The sequence below is a fragment of the Athene noctua genome, chromosome 2 (genome assembly GCF_965140245.1).
Source record: "Athene noctua chromosome 2, bAthNoc1.hap1.1, whole genome shotgun sequence".
Taxonomy (NCBI): Eukaryota; Metazoa; Chordata; class Aves; order Strigiformes; family Strigidae; genus Athene; species Athene noctua.
The window spans coordinates 152201314-152225050 of record NC_134038.1 but is presented as its reverse complement, the minus strand read 5'-3'; the positions used below and the strand labels follow the sequence as shown (position 1 = coordinate 152225050).

The 23737-nt window shown below is 39.1% G+C and overlaps 1 protein-coding gene across 6 annotated transcripts in view; it reads left to right on the top strand.

Annotated features, from left to right (window-relative positions):
• Positions 1-23737, top strand: part of TRAK1 (trafficking kinesin protein 1) — a 136499-nt gene that overhangs the window by 44352 nt on the left and 68410 nt on the right. For all 6 annotated transcript variants that reach the window (XM_074900675.1, XM_074900673.1, XM_074900672.1 and 3 more), the window contains exons 2-3: positions 4329-4621; positions 21135-21329. Coding sequence is in view for 5 of the 6 variants with exons in the window: in XM_074900673.1 (XP_074756774.1) it covers positions 4329-4621; positions 21135-21329 (488 nt within the window). In the remaining variant the exon portion in view is untranslated. The remainder of the gene's footprint in view (positions 1-4328; positions 4622-21134; positions 21330-23737) is intronic.

The window sequence follows — 23737 nt, the reverse complement described above, 5'->3', positions numbered from 1 at the left end:
GATTACTTCGTTCATGTATTTAGATTCAAAGTTATGTTTAATCCTGAATGCAAAAAACCTTAATTTCTCATGGTTGTGACACAGCAAGTGGTTTATTTTATTTACATTTGTATGAAATTTGTGGTGTAAGAAACTCAACCCCCTCCCCCCAAAAAAACCTGAAAACAAAATATGAACTTTTTTTAATGGCCAGAACTCAGAAATGTCTGACTGATGTGAAGATTTTTTTTTCTCTTTAGATCAAAACCCTCAAATCTTGGCTGTTGTCTGATGAAAATGCATTTGTTAGCTTTGAACTGCTTTGCCTAGGTACTTACAGCTGGATAACTTTTTTTTTTTTAAAGTGGAATGCAGTGCTGACTAACCATACTTCAGTTTTTGACTTGGTTTCTGTAATCTGGGCTGCCACATGTATACTGCAGTCGGTACCCAATGTACTTCTTGATCAAGTCTTAGTTACTCTGCAGTCAGAGTCCAAACTGTTGTGTAGATGTACAGTTAGATGACAATGGTGTTTAGTGTATATAGAATTTAAACTGTTCCTGTAGTAATCCTGCAAACAGTCTATTTGAAGAATTTATTGGGTCAGACCAAAATCTGGGCATTGTACAGAGGAGGTCTGCAGGAGCTTATGTCATTGCTCTTATAAAGCGCAAGGTTTGAATGAGTGCCTTTAATAAACAGCTTACAAACAAGGGATTTTTTCCAGAGTAAAATTACCTGATTAAAAACATGTCAATTATAAACTTTAAGGGAATTGTGCTCTTTCTGCAAACAGTTCACACTGAAGAATTAAGTTCAAATATTCCAAATGAAGTATTTCTTTAGACCTAGGTCTGTTTATTGGCCCCAAACTGTCACTCTATATAGACTGTTAGAAATGGTGCAATACAGCCACTGAGGCAAAAGCTGAGTTGTTCCATATTAGGTAGAAGATTTATTTAAATGTAGGCTGGTGTTAACATATACAGTAGAAAGAATGAAATGTGTTATCAACGAGAAAACTCATAATCTGATTTATAAATTGTGCACTTGTTTGGATGTCAGAAGGAGTAAATCTGAAACACCGCAATAACAACTTATGTCATCTTCTCTTATGAATACTGTATCTGCAGGTGAGACTGACTAAAGAAATACTGATATTTGTATTTCATGAGTATAGTAGCTACAATGTCTGTTTCTCTTCATGGCTGTTTTGGCAATCTGGTAAATACTGCTCAGCTGTAGTTTGTTTTTCTTTTTTGCAGCAGTAAGATTTAAATGTAAGTTTAAAGGAAAAGCGTGTACCCCTGGATTAGGTAGTAATATTTGCCTTGCAAGAGAGGCCATGAAAACACTGCCTCGATAGATTTGATAGATAGAATCTGAACAACACTTCCACTGTGTGAATGGAAATGGAGGATATTAAATAGTTCTGTAAAGAAGCAGACATACACATTTTGGCCTGCTTTATTCCCTCTGTGGTACAAGGTTTTAAGATTTAAGGCAAATTCTCTTCCTTAATCCAGACTTTGACTTTCTCATGTAAATGTTGCATGTGGTTCTGCAGCCGACCAGGCAGACTGACTTGTGGGGATTTTTTGGGGAGTGTTTTTTGTTGCTTATTTGTTTTTTCAGGCTCTGTTTGTTATAGTTTCCATAAGTGCCTCCAGTGAAATAGCTTGTATGAAGGAAGAGCACTGATGACTTGTTTCTGAATGTGTCTCTACTTGTTCTTAACAGTGACAAGGCAGAAGCTGTTGGAGTGCAGTTTACAGGAGGGGGACAACTGATTCCATGGTACCTCAGTGGGATGAATGTTAAGCTGGGTGAAGGTGGAGAGGTGAAGCTCATTCAGCACAAAATTCTAATGCAACTTGCAATGTTATGTTTTGGTCAAAACTATTTTTGGTGAGGACTGTGTGGGACATAGTTGGGAATGAGTAAAGGTGATCGGATATGTCAGATATTGAATGGCAGTGTGTTACAGGATCTCAGATTCCCAAAACTCGGTTGACTTTTACACAAAAATCAGACTGTGGTTATCAGTGTTACTTCATTTGGTAGTGTTGCTATGTTGCTGGCTTCCTGCAGTTGCTAAGGGAGAGCATGGAGAGAAGGACAAGAAAAGCTTAAGAGTGCTGTTAATGCTTCCAGTTGCTTACTCCCAGACATGCCCTTGTTCATAACAACAGATTTATCTAACAATTTCCCAAAACAAACGTGATTCACAGATGTGTGGTAGCATCTAGGACAAAATGGAGCCCTTTTTAATCAGTCAGTCTCTGTATTTCCAGTATATGTTCTTGTTTATAGCTTAAGCTGTTTCTATCTTCAATGCAGAGGGGAAAACAAGTATTTGTATTTTGATTCTAACTGTATTTGAACAACTAATTTCTAATATCAGTAATCTTCTTGTTACTCCTAAACAGCCACTTGAAAGTGGATCATTTTAAAAATAATCAGTACAAGTGACCCCATTGTTCTTTTCAGTGTGTACTGTGATAGCACAGGAATAATGGATGCTCTGCAGGGGAACCATAAGATTTTCTATTAAAGCACTCGAGTGGAACTTTCTCTTCCTGCAGCTACCACAGTAGAGTACCATTTGTGTGAGAGTATCATAAATATATCGTTTGACTTAATCTGTTCCTGTAGCTATTATGAACATTACATAAAACAGTTTTTTGAGCCTCTAAGAACTGTTTCCAGGTTAAGTGAAATATGCAGAAATACAAATGTATGTAATTGAGGAAAACTTACTGAAATGTCATTTTGTGTATGAGGGTGTTTATTCTCCAAAGTTAATATTGCCCATCCATTTTCCATGTGTGGTGTTCTGATTTCAGTATAAACACATCCTTCTTGAGACCCTCTGAGAGGGGGAGAGAATTTTGCGGTTTTGTTTTGATGCTTGTGGTGAAAGGGAAGACTAAGTTGAGAAAAAACGGTGTTGGCACAGTGTTACAACTTTGTTGGAGGTTTCTCTGAAGCTTACTCCCAGAAGGTCTAGAATGCATAATCTGGGTCTTGATGGTTGAGAGACAGATGTGTGAGTTTTGCAATGAGTTTCTAGAAACACTCTCATGTTTTGGTGAAGCAATAATGTTGTTTACTAGAAATGCTGGAAAATAAGATGCCAAAATCCTATGTGTAACTTTAACGGCAAAATAGGATTTTCTGAACATGCCTAGAGATTAAAAGAGAACCTTTTTCACAGGTTTCTTCAGAAAACTTGTATTTTTGGTTCTCAACGAAGCACTGAACATAGCATGTTCTTTCGCTGCACATGCATACTGAATTGCATCCATACCTTCTGTTTGCAGACCAGTGCATTTGTATCTTCTTGCTGTCTGTCTTTTTGCTTTTTCCGTGTAGTCTGGGTGTTTTGTGACCTGTTCCTCAGCTGCTGCTTATGCTTTGTAACTACTACATATATAAAGTTTTTTTTTCTTGTCCTTCAGTCCTTTTCCCAAGTCTGGTTTCTGCAATCCCGTGATTGTATTTTCCTTTCCTAGCAGTAATGAGCATTAGCATCTTTCCTTACACTGCTGATAACCAAAAGCAGTACCATACCATCAGTTATTGAAGTGCCTTTAGCCCGTTATCCAAAAGCTTCAGTGATGTTTTTTGGATAAAGGTGCTCTTCATTCCTTCTCTGGCCAGTTTAATCTTGCTGAGGGTATCTGTCTTTGAGGGACTTTGTTCCCTGTTTGAGGCTGAAGCACTGGCAAGCAGCAATAAGCCCCCTTAACCCAGTGCACCTTGATTTCTGTTTGCTGCATACTCTGTAAAGGGAGGAGAGATGGCAGCAGGCAGCCTGTCAGTGAAGGGTTGGGCTGTGCAGGGTGGTCCAGTGGAGAGGAAAGTCTAGCAGGGTTATAGTATAAGCTTCTAATAATTTCTGTATTGTTTGTTATCAGTCAGTTTCAAATGATGATCTTTAATTAAAGTACCAGTAAATCAACTAGTGACATGCAGTCTGCCTGCACGGTATGGCTCATGCAGCATGCTGGGTTACACAGAGCTTTTGCTGGCTGACATGAGAGCGAGTTAAGTTGGTGAATGAGGCAAGATGGATGGTCTGGGCTTACTTTAAAATGGGTTAGGCAAAAATATGGATGTTTAATCAGCCATTGGTAAATAACACTGTACAAGGAATAGCACTTTCCTACTTGACATGACTGGGCATGGTGTAGAGATAGACAGCTGCTCTGTGAATAGTGTTTGGGTTTTAGTATTTGCTGAACATCTCAGGTTAAACTACTGTTTAAGGAAAAGAAAATTATTCTGATTTATGCTGTTTGGAATGGCTTGAATTGAACATTTGTTTCTTTTGTGTTTTGCAGACTTCTTGAAGCCAACTCTAGCAAAGAAAGAGAGTCCTGTTTCTACCAGCCAAACCCAGTCTCCAGTGCTGGTCCCCCTGATGGCAGTTTGTACAACCCTGTGAAACCTGCCAAGCTGGACGCCACAGCTTTGCACGACTGCACTTTGGCCGCCACTGTGCCTCCTTCGGAGCTGTCGAATCATGCAGTCCTAGCCTGTGACACAGGCATTCACGAAGAGCACTATGTAAGTGAAGCAGTGGAAGATGATGTGCCAGACTGCAGAGAGTACAGAGATGCCTGCACCATTACTGGTAAGCAGACAAATCTTTTATCCTGGGAAGGATGTGGAGATGTATAGTTAAACTTCTGTTCTTAAGATGTGGGTGAGGTATGTGGCTCGTGGATGGTGCTGCTGCTGGTCTGCACATTTTCCTTGTTTAAGAAGTGATTTCACAAGCACCGGAATTTTCAGTGAAAGCACTCTGTAAGGTTTAAGGCTCTTGCAAATAGGTTAGACCAATGACAGCTGTGAAACTGGGGTATTATAACTACATGCTTGGGAAGTTGAACCATTTGAGATTTGTTTGGAAAATAAACCAACTGAAAGTCAGGGATGAGGGGAAGGAAATACCGCAGCTTAAAATTATGGAATGCTTGTCCTAATGCTCAACATAATTTAGATTTTTATCTTGATATGAGATTTGCTTTGTGGGAGAAGGGGATGGGAGAAATAGTATCTATTGTATTTTGACTGTACATCTTTCTGCTTTTTAAAGCTATTTAATTTTTGTCACATTAATTCTGGAACTATAAAAGTTAATGTATAAGGAACAGCTGCTTCTGCGTGCTTGTATGAAAGGTTAAATGCCTTTTTATCATAGATTCATACAAATAAATGGAATATGTGTTTAAGTATGGCATTTTAAATAGAATGAGATTCTTAGTGATGTGGTCTGCTGACCCCTTTTTTTTGTGTGAATAATCACTAACTCAGTTTAGTCATGGATATATGGCCATGAAATGACAGGCAGTTTCCATTCCAAATGCATGGTTTGTTGGCTGAGCTGTGAGGCTGCTTTTAGCTTAAAGTAACCTTGTCAGTTCCAAGGTCTTTTGGGAATGTTTGACAAATCAGCTGATTTTTTGGGAGGGAGAAATGAAAGGGCTGAGAAAAACAGAACTAAGACTGGAGCCATTCTAATTGGCTGTCAGATACATTTGTCCTGAGTTACTTCCAGCCATTTCTAGAATTGTCTGTGGGTCAGAGAACTAGTTAATGGTGACCATCAACAAATACTTCTGTAGTATGCTTAACTTAGGCCAACTGAGGTATAGTTACTAAGGGTTGATATTCTGAAAAAAGAAAATAGAAAGAAAGGGAGAGATGCTCTGCAAGTCCATCCTGACTCCCTTGCAGTGACAAGCAGTAGAATTAACATTAAAGTCACTTTCAGTCAGGTATGCTTCCACAGAAATAAATGCTTTGTTAACAGAAACATACATCCCATCCCTCCTCCTTGTATTCATGGGTTTAGAGCTCTTTAACTGATTAGTTTATAAACAGGCCGCTCTCTTGACTGCAATGTAGGTATTTGCTTAGCAGGTAGACTGGAAGCTCTACGCATTGCACAGATGCGTTCCTGGTAGCATAACTGTTTTCCAGGCCCTTGTAGAAGGATCTTTCTTGCAAGTTGTTCTGTTGGCTGTGTCCTGTATTCCTTCCCCTGTTAACAGGAAGATGTTAACTTTGTTTTTCTGTTTCTGACTACAAGCCCAGACAACTAACTTATTTCATGAATCAGGATGCCTTCTTAATTATGGTTCCTTGACAGGCAGGGAAAACTCTTCCTTTTTTTAATTTTTAAAAGTAGTTTTTGCTAAGCGGAGGTCAGTGCATGTCTTCCTACCTCAGACTCTTTCAAGCCTGATGTAGTTTCTGAATCTCTTTCTTCTTGCTTAGTTGTCAGCCAAGTGTGGTTTACTGATTGATCCTATAATGCTTTGTTTTTAATGGATTAACTGTCCTGCAGCAGCAAATTTATACTGTTTGTGACCTAGAGACAACATGATAAGACTTGCAGTAGAAATAGTGGTGGGTTTTTTGGCTGGTTGGTTTTGATTTTCTGTTTGTGGAGTTTTTATTTACTTTTTTATTGGATTTTTCTGAGTTTCAGCTCTTTGCTGTGCTTTTAAAGGTGTCAGAGGGCATGGACTGGGAGTTAGGAATTGGTCTCATGCTTCCTGTGTAAAATCTCTACCTTGTCAGTAGTATGTGTTGGTATGCAGCATATAATCTTGAAACAAGCAGAAAGAGAAATACTTGCAGAGGAATAAGGATTGTCAGAGGCTTTAACAGGAGGACTTTGTGTAGGTCTGACTCAGAAATTAGCACAGTTTACACTTTTAAACTGTTTAGTGGGAAAGAAATTGCTCATATCAAGTCTGCATATACCATAATTTTTCTTCTGATGCGAAGCCTTGACTACTTCTAGAGCAGGCATGTCCAAATTCAGCAGTCAGGATGATCTGTTTTCTTTTAGTCTGAGACTTAACACCTAGAGCCTATTGTAAAAGTAATCTGCAAAAATTCTTGCAACTAAAGACTTGAACACAGTTAAGAAACTGGGAAACTAAGTCAGTGGTGTGTGGCGATGCTTTCTGAATGTAACCAGCTAATGGTAATGTAATCGGAGTTGACTAATATAACTTAAGCCTAAGAAGAAATTATATGATGTGCAGATTTTGCTATTTAACTTTTCAAGAAGGCCATTGGTACTCCAAGAATTTTAAATTCTTGCTGGTTTCTTTTGGGTTTTTTTCCTATTCTATTTGCTGACAGTAAGAGAGGCACTTTGGCATTCTTTGCCAGCAGCACGATCTTTCCTGCCCTGGGACCTAAGAGCAGATGTTAAGTCGCTGAGAGTGCATTGTACATTCTGATTGTTCTAAGCATTTGTTCTTGGATACAGGGTTGCCGTAAACATTTCCTGTCCCCGAACCACCTCAGAATTGTGCTTGTGCAGGTTTCTGTGTGAGTGCAACTGGAGGTATTTTAGGCAACTTGTCGGGATAGAATCCTGCTCAGCTTTTGTGGCAGAGGGGAGGTGAGGGTTACTTTATAGCTAGGTCACACATCTCATCTGTTTTACTGTGTGGCCTAAAGGCAGTGTTGGTGTAACCAAGGGAATGAGCACTGCAGGGGTGGGCCTTGGTGACAAAAAACAGTGAGGTGAAAAGTTTCCTTAAGCCAGTTTTACCTCTAAGTGGGGGACAGCATCCTGAAAGGCTTCTTTCCCACTGAATTTGATAGTAAAGTGATCCAAAACTCGTAGCTGCTATAACTGAAGTGTTATGCAACTAGACACTTCTCAGTCTGTGCTAAATTGAGCATACATGGGCAAATGAAATAGGACAATTGATCTAATTTTTAAAAAATGTTGTTTGTGAATGTTTTAATAGTTATTAAAAAATGTTAGCCGTAGAGCATGTGTTTTCTAAACACTAACAGTATTAAACCTGTAAATGGATTCGGTAGCTGCTATATTAGATTTTTTTTCTGGTAATTACTACTTCATTTTGGGTTTTGTTAGCAAGGTTTAAAAGTTCAATGTAGCCTGACAGAGAGTTTCTACAGCTGTCACTCATGGAGCTCCTACAAGTAAATGTGCAGAAGGACACTCAGGTCCCTATGTTGGTGGTCAGTGGGGCAGCACTGTATGACATGGAAGTGACACACTGCTACTACATGTGTGAATGAGGCACCTATCTCATCCCGATTGTTTTTTACCTTTGAACTTTACTTTTTCTTCCTGCTACCACTCATCTGAGTATAAAGATAGGAGTATGGATGTAGCACCATCTAGTGTTTCTTTTGCTAGACAGAGAATCAAAGTGCTTTTAAAGGTGCCTGTCTTCCCTGTAATTGCAGTGCAGACCTGGATACTTCCACACAGGCGTTGGTATAAACAGCAGCTGGGGTTGGGGGCTTCCTTCTCTGTCTAACACTCCCCATTGCATTCTTTGTGAAGCAGAAAGGGCTGTAATCTTGACATGATAAAGCAGAGTATCATTAAATTGCTCAATTAGTCCCATTTTGTGAATTATAAAAGCCTCTTAGTCTGATTGCCATTCTTCCTTGTCCATCAGCTGCTGTCAAACAAATCCTGTCCTTCTGGAAATGGAGAGTACAGTGGGGATGGAATATGAAATACCACTGGGGTATACATTTACTCTTGTGACAGATGTCTGGCTGCCAGAGTGGTTTTGCGGGTTTTCTGGTTTTTGGGTTATTTTAAATTACTTTTTCGTTTATCTTAAAATAAGTGTAACACTATAATTAGCTATCTTCAGTAAGTTAACTTTCAGTCTTTTTTATCATGTCTGAAGACTCACTATTTGCAATGATTTTGGCATAATATACTTTGTAATTCAAGAGCTAACTGCTTAATATGCTATGTGAGTTTCCTTCATCCTTCTCTGAAAAAGGAGAGGATGAATAGACTGTGATTTAAATTGCCTAGCTCCCTCATTAGTTTGCACGATTCATTTGTTCATTATACTAATTACTCTTTCCAAATGCACGTAGGGGTGTGTTCTCTGGCTGTTGTGTTCTGGGCAATTTCCTGAGGGGCCTTGGGAAATTCTTTGTGATGATAACCTGTTCTGTGTCTTATGTTGTTTGTAATTAACACCAGTAGAGTTTTTAAATTTTTTTTAAAAAATGAAGTTACCTCACTGGATGGGTCAAGCCATGAAATCAGATTTCCCTCAGCTGGGAGGTATCTCTGAGAAGAGTTGGTATTATTTAACCTTGCAGGTAGTGTACCTTCTACCTTACTGCAATGACTGCAGTGATGGATAGTCATAACATCCAGAGGAACCCATTTTTCTCTTGCTCTTAAACCTCATACAGTCTCCTAGCAACAAAGACATTTAGATGCAGAAAGTTTTTTCTGGATTTTCATCCTGCCTCTATCCTTATTCAGGCTTTAATTATGTTCTCATATGAAACAGAGCTTCTGTTCTCTTCCACCAAATTCCAAATTCTATCACTCTTTGTGGCAACATCAGCCAGTTCTGATGACTGTCACTTCATTTTAAAAGGTGTTTCTGGAGCCTACAGAATTTCCATTCCAGTGCTTTGCCTCCGCTGCCCCCAAGGTGCATGTTTTTGTTTGAAATGCTGGATTTCTATTCCTTCTGTTCCAAATCTGTCAAAGCATGCTGCCCAAAGATAACTCCTTAAAGATTCTGGTAATACAGATTGTCACTAGAACACTTTACTCTTGCTGTGCAGCATACAGGGAAAACATCGTATCTGTGGCTGAGCTGTTTTGGGTGTGTGAGATACCATCAGACATTGAGTGCTTCCTATTCTGAAGGCTCTTGAACAGGGTGCTGAGGTTGTGCTGGGTTACAGGCTGGTTGGTTGTCCTCTAAACATTACAAGGTTACAAAAGTATTGATAAATTAGTAATAGTTTTGAATTGCATCGCTCTGCTTGAACTGCTCTGAGTCCTGTTGTGGTTACCTTTCTTTACACAGCATAAACTTGCTCTAGCACTTTCTTCTCTTTCATTTCCTGTCGTGGGGTGGTACTTTCAAGTTTTTCTCAGTTTTGTTAATATGGTCTGTGGAGCTGGAACTCAAATGAAGAACATAAGAAATGCTTGCCTGGGTTGGATCAGCAGGCTCAGGACTCTGCTTTTGACTCCAGAACAGCAGATGCTGGGTATGGAGAGCACGTGCTCAGCCACTCAGTAGTCTGTTCTTAGCATAAGTACCTCCATCATGCAGAACTGTTGTACTAGCAATATAGAGAGTACGTCCCTGCCTAGTTCTTTTAGTGTCTATTTAGTGTTAGACCCTGTCTGTGACTGTCTAAAATCTGTCTGAATCTGCTGATTGTGTTACCATGGAAGTTCATGATTTTTATTGGCTGTGTGCAGTGGTACTTAAGCCAGTCTTCCACTGGTTTCTGTCAGTATTTGTCCTAGTTATGCAGGGTTTGGTGAATATAAGTTCTTCATTCCCCTTACGATTTCATTTTCATGATTTTGAAAAATCTCCATAATTTTCACACTCCAGTCTGCTTCCTACCCAGCTTTCTTAGTCTCTCCTTTAAATAAAATTTGAGTATGTGGGTTCTTACCTCAGTCCATTTTGCTGTTGCTGTCACCAGTCTTACCCTGTAAGCTTGATCTAGATTTGGTCTATTCTCCCTCTTCTATTCTGCCACTTTCTATAAGCAGCTATTGCTAAATTCTGAGTGCTCTTTCTTTAAAGCATGCCAGGAGTGCTAGTCCTATTAACATGAGATAGATCCCTCAGCATGACTGGAACTATTCTATGAGTCTGACTTTTTAGTTCTGTCTAGCATACTCTTAGCAAAATGATCTTATTCTCTGTGCCTGCTGCATCATTGGTTCTGAAATTTTCTGGCTGGCTTTTGGTGGATTCTCAGTCAACTTCATAGATGCTGCTTCCCCCCCCCCCCATCACTTCTTCTCCAGCTCTTACCCTTTGTCAATAACTTAGTGTTTTTACTGATTCCTTTCCCGTGACAGGTTGTCATGCCACCTCGTAGTGTGTATCCCAGGCATACTTTTCCTTTCTTTCAAGGATTATCTTTTTGTGTTTTGTGGAGTTTGTTTGGTTTTCCCTCAAGCAGAATTTGACTGCTACTGCTGTGCTCCTTTTGCAGCCCTCTTACTTACACTCCTCTTCCTAGTATGATATATGATTTTTAGTGTAAACTTGTCAATTCCACAGTCACCGTGAGAGCAACTGCCGGAATTAATGAAGTCCAATGTGACATTTTTTAAAATTTGTTTCTAGATTTTCCTTGTTTTGGGAAGCACTTGTCATTCCTAAATGTGTACTTTTTTTCAAGTGGGATTGTGCGAAAGCAGTGTTTGTTCTTTGGAGAAAACTCCTGAAGACAAGTCCTTGGTGGATTTTTTTGGGATTTTTTTTGTTTTCTGTTTTTTGTTTTCCTGTTGTGGTGCACTTGAATAGTGCTGGAAGACTAAAAAGCTATGTTTGATTATTTTTGTATTTAAATATGTGAGAAGACTTTTATTTCATAATTTACCTCCATAATATGCTGGGTGCATCCTTATGTTTCTCAATGTGCATGTATGTGTTCATCATGAAGCAACACATTTTCCATTTAAAGTCAACATCTGTAAAAAGCAAGCTACATAAGAATTAATTCTTATGTTTTGCTTGTGATTCTAAAGCTTTGTTTGACAGCCATTGTTTAGGGGCTGGCACATTCTGTAGCTGGGCTGAACAACAAGCAAAAGCAGAACAATTGCTTTTCAGGGTTTTCCGTACTTGGTGATTTATCAATGGGTTTTTGAGACATTCCCAGTCTGTGTTGGCAGCGGAAAGATCCTAATGGTTAATGAATGTGTTTATTCTTACTGTCACTGAACAGTGCATTGCCAGCATGCATTTGATACGTGAATAGCTTTTGTTCTTGCTCTAAAAGAATAGCCATGGTGCTGGAGTTTCCTTTTATTTTCTGTTTAATGTAAAAATAAAAGCATGAATATGGCTGCATTTATATACAGGAAGAAACATTTCCATACTGAAGCAAAGTTCATTTAAATTTGTAGCATAATGTACAGTAGGGACCTAATACTTTGATGGTCTCTCACCATCAAGATCTGTCTCACCTTTTATACCCATCAGGAATGTGTGTGTAGGATGAAACCAAAGCAGGGAAGACTTTAACCTAATAAAGAATGACATTCCTCACATTGGAACTGGACTTTCCAGTGGTTTTGTCTGTTAGCTTTGACATTCCCAGCTTCTTCCAAACCTTTATTTGATGTGTTTGGCTAAGCCAAGTTTTCTCTCAGCTTACTTCATCAGTATGCTTTCAAATGCCACATTTAAGTAGAATTTCCTATGAAGGAAGGCAATGTGCTGGAAATCTTAGTGCTTTATGCACCCAAAAATGCAGATGTAGGCTGAGCCCAGTGACCTGTATGGGAAGACAGTTCTGTGGCTTGTCCACCCCATAGACAGGCTTGGCCAGTGCCTGCTGTGGCAGAACTGAAGGGACAATGTTTTTTCTTCCACTTCATCTGGCAGCCTGGTCAATGTAATGATTTTTCTTGCACAACAGTATTCTTTTGGATAATATTGAATGATCTGATCCTTCATACCAGTTCTCCTTTGTAGCAAAGGAAAAGTTGTGATTATGTTTTGTGCAGCTTCTCCACCCTTGCAAAAATCCTTTAAAACTTTTGGGGATAAAGGACATTTTCTTTCCCAGTGATGAAGCTGGACTTGTTCATGGGAAAGGGGATGGGAGTGGGGGTGGGTAAGAAAAGCAAGCTGTCGAAATCTTTTTTTCCTTCCTACCCCTATCCTTGCTCGTTTAAGCGCCTGTTTGTATGAATTAAAATATCAGGTGGCAGACAACTGAAGTGACACATAGTGTTACATAGAGAATACGATGAGAATCCCTGTTTGGGTGCTTCATTCTTCTCCATGGGCTGGACTTCTCATCCAGAATTCCTCTTCCATGACTCAGTGTGCCTGTTTGGTTACTGTAAATACTGCCTGACTTTCCTGTGGTGCCTCACCTGCACGAGGTGGGAAGTCCAGTTAAGATCTATGTGTGCAAGAGAGAAAGCTCTGTAGGCAGTACTGAGTTACAGTTCAGGTGAAGCCCTGCTGTGACGGCCCACAATGGGAATACCAGAGGTTGGCATGGGGTCTTCTGTTTTCCCATGGAATACTGGATTTTGTGCCATATTTTCCATGTTTAGAGTCAGAAGAACAATTGCTTAACCAACTTTGGTTAAAGGTGTGGCAGGACTTGCAATTCCAAAATCGTGTCATGCCAATCAAGTTACAAAAGCTGCCACGACTGTTTGAGGAGTCTGAGTTTTAAAGGTACGAGACAACTTTCTTGTTGAAGAGCTTTTTTCCACAGTTAGGGTTTGTAGCCAGCAATGAGCCTTCTGATGTGTGGGATGCTAAGGCTGTCTTTCCCTTTGGGCAAGCCAGTAAGTTGGGAGGACAGTGAGTTTTCTTTTTATTAGAAGTAATTTTCTTTGCCCCAGAAGCTAATCACACACCTTACATTAAAACACACATATTGTGTGTGTGCAGTCCTGAGTTCAGCAGTAGTATTTGTCAGACTTCGGTATAATTAGCCACATTCTGGGCTTCCTAGAACTGAAATTGAACAGGAATGTGGTATGCTCTGGGGTTTTGCCTGTTACAAGTATATGTTCAGAGTGAACATATTGTGAAATTATATTCAAGAAATACTTGTAATTGTGGACCACAGTTAGTACTTAACGTCTGTATCTGTGTGGGCCTGTAGAGCTCAAGTTGTGGATGACTATAGGATGTTTCCCTCTTCAGTTGACTAGCTGTCAGTGTAATTGTGAAGTTTCTTATCTCCTCTTTTGCTTTTTATTTTTATATAGATCTGTTCAGTGGTAATGACTAGTTCATTCCATTCCATGATTGTCTAAATAGACAGAAAGCATTGGGAAAGTGAGGCTATCAGGCTGCTTCAAGCAGCCAGGAAATAGCTGCTGGAAAAGCATTTAAAGAAAGACCATCTTTATTGCTTCCACCCCTGGAATATGATTAGGCTTCTTTAGGCTTGTGGTTCTACTGAGAAAGGAGAATCCTAATATAACCATGGCCTCTTGGCTGGTTGTTGAGCTAGATTTGGTGCCTTTTCTCAGAAGGAGTTTCCAGAATTTTCTCAGCCCAATGGAATGGGATGACTTTTCACATTATGGAGTTGCATTATTTCTTCATTATTTTAAAATGGGGGAGGCATTGAATACACTGAGAATTTTTAAAAGGGCACTTCCTACTTAAATAATAGAAAATGTAATGCTCTCTTGTGTGATGGTACATGTGCTATAGAATTCTATGTCAATTTACATACAGTGATGCAAAATTTGCAGTTTCTGAGAAGGGACACAGTCTTGCAGTTTGTGTTATCTGTGCATATATGCATCACATGAAGCAAAATCAGCAGTCAAGATTCACTAGCATTTAGCATGAAATAGCCTCAAGTTGATGAACTTTAATTTCTTGTGTTACATGTGGCTGGACTTTAGCCTCAATGTGGTAGCCCTGTATTGCAGAGAATCTTTCTTCTCCTTTACTAGCAGGTATCCAGCACTGAAACTGACGCTTTTCAGGTATTGTGTGCTTTTTTTAAAAAAAAAATAAAATAAAATTGTTATTTACTGATCTGTCATTTTCAAATATTTATTGTTTAAGTTTCACCATTTTAAACTTTAGAGTGCTAAGTGTCAAGGGGGAGTGTAATATGTGTGTGCGAAATGGAACAGGACTGAAAACCAGGGAGAGGAGTAGGTGGCTTCATGAAGTAAAAAAGTAGACTTTATTCTTTCTGCTTTCTCCAGAGAGTTTCCTTGTTTCTCTCATCTATTTTTGTTGCTGTGATCTTATCTAGTGCCCTTCCCTCGAATGACTGAAAAGGTTGTGACAAGTTACAATATTTTAATTCTGTTGTGGGAAATGAAAGAATTTGCTCGAGAGTGGCTACTGAGGACTTTTTTGATATTTTTTGTTTTGTTTTGTTTAAGGAGAGGGTATTTAGACTGCCCCTTTCTGGCAGTGGGCTGAGCACCAGCTGCTTGGGTGCTGTTGCAGTGGAGTCCTGTGGAAGATGGAGATGGTTGGGGGGGTACGTGATACAACCTGATGACTAAAGCTTGTGTTTTGAAAGTTGCCAAGCAGCCCAGCACTTCCCCAAGGACACACCTAGAGTGTAGTTGTGCAGCTGGACAATGGCTTCTGCAGAGTAATCGTTTCCCTTTTCTTGCAGGAAGCATTTGAGGGTAACACAGCTTCTTTGAACTGTTTGCAAAGTGTTGGATTCTATCAGGACCACAACTCTGGAGCGTGGTGCTCTGGAAATGGTACTGTCTCTGGGTAGTTTTCTTGTAGTCTTCCTTTCTTGACCTGTGTGCTCTGGTCTGTCCCTTCTTGAGCACAGCTCTGACCATGGTTCATGGCAGGGCTGGGTTTATGAGAAATTGTTTTGCTCCATTTACAGCAGTGGGCTGCAAACAAGAAACTGGCTGATAAATGTCTTTCGTGGTTTAGCGGTTCGGGTAATGAGGCGCTACTTTCGCCAGGTGGCAGTATCTACTGCCAGCAGGTTCTATAGAGACCTGGAAGTCTTAACCTTGAAACGGGAGCCTCAGCTTGAAAACAAACCAGTAAAGCCATGAAGATTGAGGATGGTTTGGACCAGAATTCAGACAGACCAAAACTAAATATTTAATGTTCCATGCAGTAGCTCTACTGATAAGCTGTGTTGTATTGTGTTTCTAAAAACTCCTGCAGATACTGGCTTTGAGATTTGTAGCTTGTTTTCTCTGTGTGTTTCATGAATGTTTTGGGTTGTTTGTCGTTCCTGCCCTTTTCCCTTCTCTTTGTTTTAGGTTCTTTTCTTTGAATTTATCACAACTTTTTATGTGAATTTGATGCTGAAATTGAATAGGTGCACCTTCTTTCTCAGTCAAGCTACATTTCATTTCTGCAGTAAGATATGGCTGTTAAGTCAGAGCTGTAAACAGGTGTAACCTGAAAGCCCGCTAGGGAATGGAGTTTGAGAGGTGAGCTGCTCTAGGTGACCATGTTGTTTGGAATGAGATCTTCAAATCTGGCTACCTGTGGTTCATGCTGAACTTAGCTTGAGTTGAAGTTAGTTCAACTGAGGTTGAATTGCTTGGTCATGAGGTGCTTGCATAGTTCCACGTATCCAAATAACACTGACAGCTAAATATATATATTTAACATTATATGGGAATTACCTAATGTATTGCATGGCTGCGTGAGTGCAGGATGAAAATGGCAGTGGGTGACAGCACCCTACATAATGCCTTATGAACTGTGTGATGTTAAGTGCACAGCGGAGGAGTGGCAGTCTTTGATGTGCTGTGCCCCCTCGATACAGTCAGCTCCTGTTGTTTGGGACCTCTCACTCGATTATCTGTTTGATCACCTCCCTGCTCACTTGTCAGCAGAGAAGGGGTGTAAGTGTACATCCAAAAATAACCAAATGTACTCATATCCTCATGTGGTTGTCCTAAAAATTATGCCACTTCCTCCCTATCTGAAAAATTAAAAAAAAAAACCCACCCCAAACAAAAAAAACCACACCCACCCTCACTTCAGTCTCCACAATAAAAAGTTAATTTACTATGCTTAGTGCATTTTGTATGGATAGAGGTGTTGCCTAGAAGAAAGGGAACTGGTGAAATAGTCAAAGGTTTCCAGATCAGCAAGTCTAATAAAAATTCCCTCAAGGAAATGCAAGCAAGATGAAACAGCCAGTGAAACTTTAGTGGCTTTCTTAAGTTGGGAGAGAGGTGGTACAGGGGTTTAAGATGTCCAGAGAAGGGAAAATAAGCCAGTCTGTCAAATGCCATTTTATGAAAAGGTATGGAACAAGCTAATAAGTAATCCATTACTAACTACCCAAGAGATACTGAAGTAGGAAAAAGAAAATAGCAGAAAAGAGCTCAACTGGAGTGTTCTGCCCAGTTTTGCATCTTCATTATTTAAAGAGAAGATTAGAAACTGAAGCAACTAAATCTTTGGCACAAAAGTCTTTGAAAGAACTTGGTTTAATTTAATTTAGAAAACAGAGACGATGAGGAGGAATAATGTCAAAAACTCCTGCAAAGCAGACTGAGCAACTTCCTTATTTCCTGAGGAACGGGACATGGAAAAAAAAAAAAATAATAATTTTTTTCACCAAAATAGGTGAGGTGGGGTGTTCATGCATGTGCTTCATTTAAGGTAAGAAGATCGCAAAGCAGTGGAACATTACTTGCAAAATAATATGGAAAAGAATTAACACATTTTGTTTATATAAAATTACTTCTGTGAAGTGCTGAAAGCTGCAGAGTTCTGCAGTATGCTAGAGCCTTAGTAAATCTTTCTTCTTAACTCTTTCTTTCAAAAGCAGAACCTGGAATGACCCATGCTTTAGTAAGAATCATGAGTTCCTAATCCATTTAGCTACTTAAGTTGGTTGTAATTTCTTTGTAGATGTTTCTGTTTGCCAAGGTTGTCAAAAAAACTACAAGCTTAAAATTGCTTAGACTACAAAACTCACAATCTGTAACAGAGCAGCTTACAAGGATGTGGTTCAACTGTATTTTGTTGCATCATTTTTTATTAATGATAAATTAATTGTCTTAAGTTTACAGTGTTATATTTAACTCCATAAAATGAAGGTATTACTTAGAACAAGAGGAATCATAACAGTTTTATGTCTTTTGGACATCATTTAACTTAACCATAAAACACAAATTATGTCTTTGGTGTTCTTAGTAGAGAAGTTATTTAACTTAATTGTTTATCGTTGCAGTTTTAATCAGAGATATTAATAAAACCTATCCAGAGCACAATCAGGGTCTTCTATAAAACGTAACTGGTTTCAGGATGGGACGTGGTGTTAGTCTGCGTACCTTCTTGTAACAAGGGCCTGCATCTCGGAGAAGGGAGGGAAGGAAAAGTGAAGGGGAAGACTACATAATTGTAGCACTGAGAATATTGCTGTGATTTAAACGGTGAACTAATGTTTAGTCATACACAAGTATAATTATGGTGTCCTGGTTTTCTAAACAGGCAATTACATCAGAGCCTGCTCCTATTTCCTGCTGGTATACAGATTTTAAAATCGCAATAGAAGTTAATGACAACAGCATCATAATAAGTTGCCTTTCCAGTTGTTGGGCCTTTTGAATTGCTCAGAAACATTCAGGATTTATTATATGGTAGAGTAGAAAAATTGTCTTGCTTGACCTTGTATTTCACAATAATTCTTATTTCTTTACTGTCTGTCCTTCATGTTCCGGTGGATTTCTTTTCCACAATAACTTATGGGTTTCTTCTGTGTGTGTGCCTGTGTGGTGTGGTTTGGTTTTTTCTTCTCTTCAGATTTTACTGGTAACATCTTTTGCATTCTGTCTTTTGTTACTTCTTATGATACAGTAAACCAGTTTACTTCTGTGCACAAAATTATTTGCCCAAAACTTTTCATCTATAAAGTCAGTCTATTTCTTCTGAAATGCTAGTTAAAAGTAGAAAGATACTAAAGGTTTGATTTTTTCCAAATACTTTTATTTCCTTGTTCCCTGACTGAGGTGGTCTTCGTGGCTGTGTAGACTCTTAGATTTTTCACAAAAGAACTAACATTTCAGCCAAAAAAACCACACCCCAAACCAGTCCCCCCAAAACCACACCCATTTTCTTGAAAGTGAGAGCAATTAGATAACCCAAAGAGAGAGATATTAAAAAAAATTAAATCTTTGTGAATGCACGTACACACAAATATCTTTGAATGTTTAGTTGACGTCGGCAGGTGTTTTTTAGATCACCTGTTTTTTCCGGACTCAGATGGCAGCAAGATAGATGATGTCAGCAATTAAGAAGGTAACCGGGGGAGAAGAAAGGTCTGTAGTAACAGTCTGGCTCTCAACTTTAGAAACATGGGATACAGGTCTTGTTTCTCTGTGTTAAGTTAGTAGTCCTCTGAGAGGGCTGCAAGGACCTCTTAAAATGATGTGTGCAGGCTGACTCTGCATTGCACAGAGCTCCATAAAGATAGCATTACTGCACATGTGGGTACCTAATCCTGCTAACTTTTGCACAGCCATTTCTGCAGTGAGATTTGGAGAACACTTACATATGTACAACAGTTAGCAGAACAGCCTGGGTGAAAGAACACCTCCTGATAGGTAACAGCAACCTTCTTTGAACCATAACATATGATGCAACTTTACCAAGTGGATTTTAGTTTTAATCAACAAGGTCTTGTAAAGGATATAGTCAGGAGATTAACAATACAAATTCATCTTTGTATCCTCTGCCCTGCTGTCTGATAGAATAGCAATATTCTTGCCATCTTTAGTCCTCAGGATGATGCTTATGACAATGCAATTTCTGGATTAGAAAGATAAAAAAGAAGTTAATTGATGGTCTATATAAAAGTATGTGTTATTTTCCCATTTTCTCCTCCCTCCCCTCCCCTAACAGGTGAATTCCACTAGCTTGCAGTCTGTGACAGCCTGTGTTGGTCCTGCAGTAATGACTTTTATCTCTTAAGAAAATAGGTGTCTTTGTCAGGGAGCAGCAAGAGCAGGGCTGCCTTACAGCCCTGCCATTAGCTGAGTGTGACCACAGGATAGGGAAGGGCAGGATCCTTATTGACAGAGCTCAGTCGCTTTGTTCCTGAGCAGGGCAAGGGTGCTGGCAGTAACGGTTAAAATTGACTCCCCAGTGATCATCAGACAAATGCCAGGTACTGAGTGGGTCTGTCATCAATCCAGTAAGCCCAGGCAGTGTTCAGTATCAGCAGGGCACAGAGCTACCCTACAGTACTGCACAGGGGAGAGCAGGGGCCTTGGATTTAAATGGGGCTCCTGGGCCACTGGGCAGAGGGTGCCGGCTGGGGTCCCTCATGAGCCCGGCCTATGGGTGCACTCAGGGCCTTGACAGTCTTTGTTATTTACTCTGGAGTGAGTCTTAGCAACAGCTGCAAGAGTTATGGCACTGGTTAAAGATGGAGCTGCACTGCACAGCATGTGAGCAGCCTGCCTCAGTGCTTGCTCTTCCAAAATAGGCTTAGATAGCTCTTTCTTATTTGGTGGTGGTGGGGTGGTGGTGTTCTTTTCTTTTTGTTCCAGTTAGGAAATGAGAAATGGGCAGATTCATCCACTAACTATTCACAAAAAACATACTACAGGTCGCTCTGTTTCTTAATAATTATTTAGCAAGACATTGTAGTTAATTTTATATGCTAATTAAATTTATATGTTTGACATTATCATTCCTCTTTTGTGTATTGACATACACAAAAAATTCTTCATTATAGAATAGTATAGGTTGGAAGGTACTTCTGGCTTCTACTCAAAACAGGGCTTTTAAAGTGAGTGCTCATGGCCTTGTTTAATTGAGTTGAAAGATGGCACATTTCTAAGCCTCTCTGTGCCCCTATTCCCATGTTTGACCGTCCTCATGGTAAAAATGTTCTTCTGGTGAATTGGAATTTTCAGTGTTAAAACTTGTCAGCTGCTTCTTGTATTAAATTTAAATCTTCAATTTTAATTGCAACATTTTTGCAGTTATTGATGGCTCTTGGTATCTGTTTTTAAAACTGTGTGTAAATTTGATATACTTGTGAACATGAGGGACTGACATCACAAAATGCAGATCGAGGTCATGTCAAAAGGTTCTTGCAGGCAACTTTACCAGTGTCTCTTAGGTGTGAACTGTGACACTGTTTTGTATTGCAATCCTGGATTTCTGTTTCTTGAGAAAAAACTGTCAGCAGCAAAGGCAAAAAATACAGTGGTATTAAACTGTGGTTAAAAGACAAGTTAAGGAGATGTGTAAAGCTTGTAAGCAAAAAATAATCTGTCAAGTAGAACATTAAAATGTAAATTCCTATGTGCAGTAATCCTTTCTCCATACCCAGGTTGTAGCTACCCTGTCTTGGCCAATGCTTACTTGCTCTCTATTTCCACCTCCCTTGTTCTTCAATAGACAAGTACTTGCTTCTAGAGGTTGGTCTTTTTGCCCCTAAGAGCACGCGCTTGTATTTTCTGCTGGTAAATATCCTTTTTTGGGATAATTCATGCTAGTCATACCTTCTAAACCAATTAGTATTTAGCTGTTCTTTACAGGTAGAAAACTGTTGCTGATATCAAACCAAACTGATACCTTTGCTAGCTTGTATGTATGGTACTCAATTTAAAGTAACTAAGACTGTCCTCTTTCTTTTACCAGATGTGTGCAATAGTACCAATCTTCCTGAAGTTGAAATCATCAGTCTACTGGAAGAGCAGCTGCCTCATTATAAGCTAAGAGCAGATACAATCTATGGTTATGACCACGACGACTGGCTTCATACACCTCTCATTTCCCCTGATGCGAATATTGACTTAACAACTGAACAAATAGAAGAGACCTTGAAATACTTCCGTAAGTGTAAAATTCAGAAATAATACTGAGGAACAAATAAAATAATGATATTTTTGTTACATTCTCTGAAGTATCTCTGCAATATTGTTACAGCTGTGGAAAGCAAGAGAACTGTGATTTATTGCTTTGGTCTTCAAGTTTGTTGTAGATAGAAAACAAAGGAAACATTTAATCAAGGACAGTGGTTGCATTTGTAATTTATGCATAACCTCTCCACATTATCAAATATTGGTGAAACTAAAATACTTCTTTTTGTTTGTGATTTCTCTGGCAAGAGACTGAAATTTCTGTATCTATACAACATAGAAAGCTTAGACCTGCTTCCATATTTGCTTTTTTTGAACGTGTTCTCTGACACATTGCACTGTTGTCTGATGGCACTGTGTGCCAGCATCACAGCATGGCATCAAATAATTTTTCTGCAGATTAAGCTTCTAGGAATGACTTGTGAAGAACCAAGCTCTTAAGTGTTGGGTTGAGATGGGTTGTCTCTTCATTCTTTCTTTTGGTCCTGATCATACTATTGGAAAAAAGGTACCTTTTGTGCCTGGAGGGAAAGCATGTAGAGTTATGACCTTCTTGTTTTTTCAGTCTTCTCTTTGAGCCTTTAGATGCCTTTATCATGGTGAATGGATTCATGTCTCTCTGGGTTCTTCCACTGTGTGTATTGACATAGCTGTGCAGTTAGAGAAGCTGTGATTCATCCTCTAGTTGCAGATTTATCGTGTAGTTTATGATTAAATGAGTCTTCTTTTTTTCTTTTTCTCCTCTGTGGTTTTGTGTGAAGATGCAATTTTGTAGCTCTTCTGAATGTGTTGCATGTTAAAATAGCCTGCAGAGCATCAAACCAATAGGTTATATGCTAAAGATATAGCAGTTAGACTTACACAGTAGTGGATTTACTTAGATTTCTGTAGACAGATTTAGGTAGGCTTACTGAGGCACTGTGGAGTTCAGAAGGGATGAGTTACAGGGCTCAACACAAACCTTTGCAAAGATGGCTTCATTGCATTTTGAAGCACCTGGACAATTCACTTTGTATGGAGCAAGGCTGGTGAAGAAAAGAATTAAGAATATGAAGAACCTGAATTTCTAACTTGAGTGCTTCAATAGAAGGCATTAAGTATTTTAGTAGACAGAGTTTACATATGCTCTCCACCTCCCCCCAGTCACACAAAACCAGTGGGAAGTGAGGGGAGGCAAGCTGAAGCTGATTTATGGAATCAGTTGTACTCGTTTTTTTCTATCAGTTCATTAGTGCTATTATAATGATGGCCAAAGTTGGCTTAAAGAAATGTTTTGAAATGTCAGTTTTCCAGAGTCTTTAGTAACTGGATTAGTCCTGTCTCATGAATAAGATTGTTTATGTGGGTGAACTGTTGCAGTAACCATGGGAAAGATGTTTTGCTAGTGGGGCAAGGAAGTAAAAAATCCATGTGGAAGCATCTTAACTCTCTCAGCTGAGATTCTGGTGGGGTATGTCACTTGCAATAGTGCATGACTATTGAAGATGGATACAAAATGAAGCTACATATAACAGAGGAAACAGATAGCAGTAGCAGCCCAGAACAATTTTATTCAGTTTGTAGCTAACAAGCATAATAACTGCAACTTTACCAAGTTGATGTGATTGGAGATTTCATCAAATAATCTGGCTTGAATGAAAAAATTTGAGTGTAGTCTCAGCCACAGCATATGTTTTCTGCTTTCATTGGAAATAACTGCTTAAGTAAGAGGAACCAAGCAAGGAGAACTTCCATAAACAAAAGTTTATTCCTTACTACTCACATGCAGACATTGAGTGTAGATAGTAGTTTAAGAAGTTTAACCAAATTTGGATTGAGCCTTAGACTGATATCCTGGAAGCTGAGATCTCTTGACTTTACCCTTGTTCAGTTATTGTAAACAAGTCATATAATGCATCTATACATGAGAGTGCAAGATCATAAAACTTTGGCATGTTTGGAAGTTTTGACATTGATTGTACATATTGGTTTATGGAAAAATTAACTATCAAAATGTTATTGTAAGTAAGCTAGTAGAAGAGTCCTGTGAATTGTACCACCATCACTATGGACAGTGTTTTTCAGGGTGTGGCTACTTGCACAGTGATTCATTTTCAGTGCTGCAATTAAGGGACTCCTGTACCTGTTCAGTTTGTTTTAAAAATCTCAACGAGGGGGTGAGCAAATACTGTAACTTGTTTATTGGAAAGTTTTAATATACTCTTACAAAATTATGCTGTTTTCTAAACAGTAGCCTTGTGGGCTAAGAATTCTATGGATGTAGTTTAATAAATAACAAAAAAGAAATTTCATGATCTGTCAAAGTGTCTTTAACTAAAGGAAGAATTCATCTCGATTTTGCTGCAACACAAAAGGATTTGCTGCAAAATAAATCTTTTATCA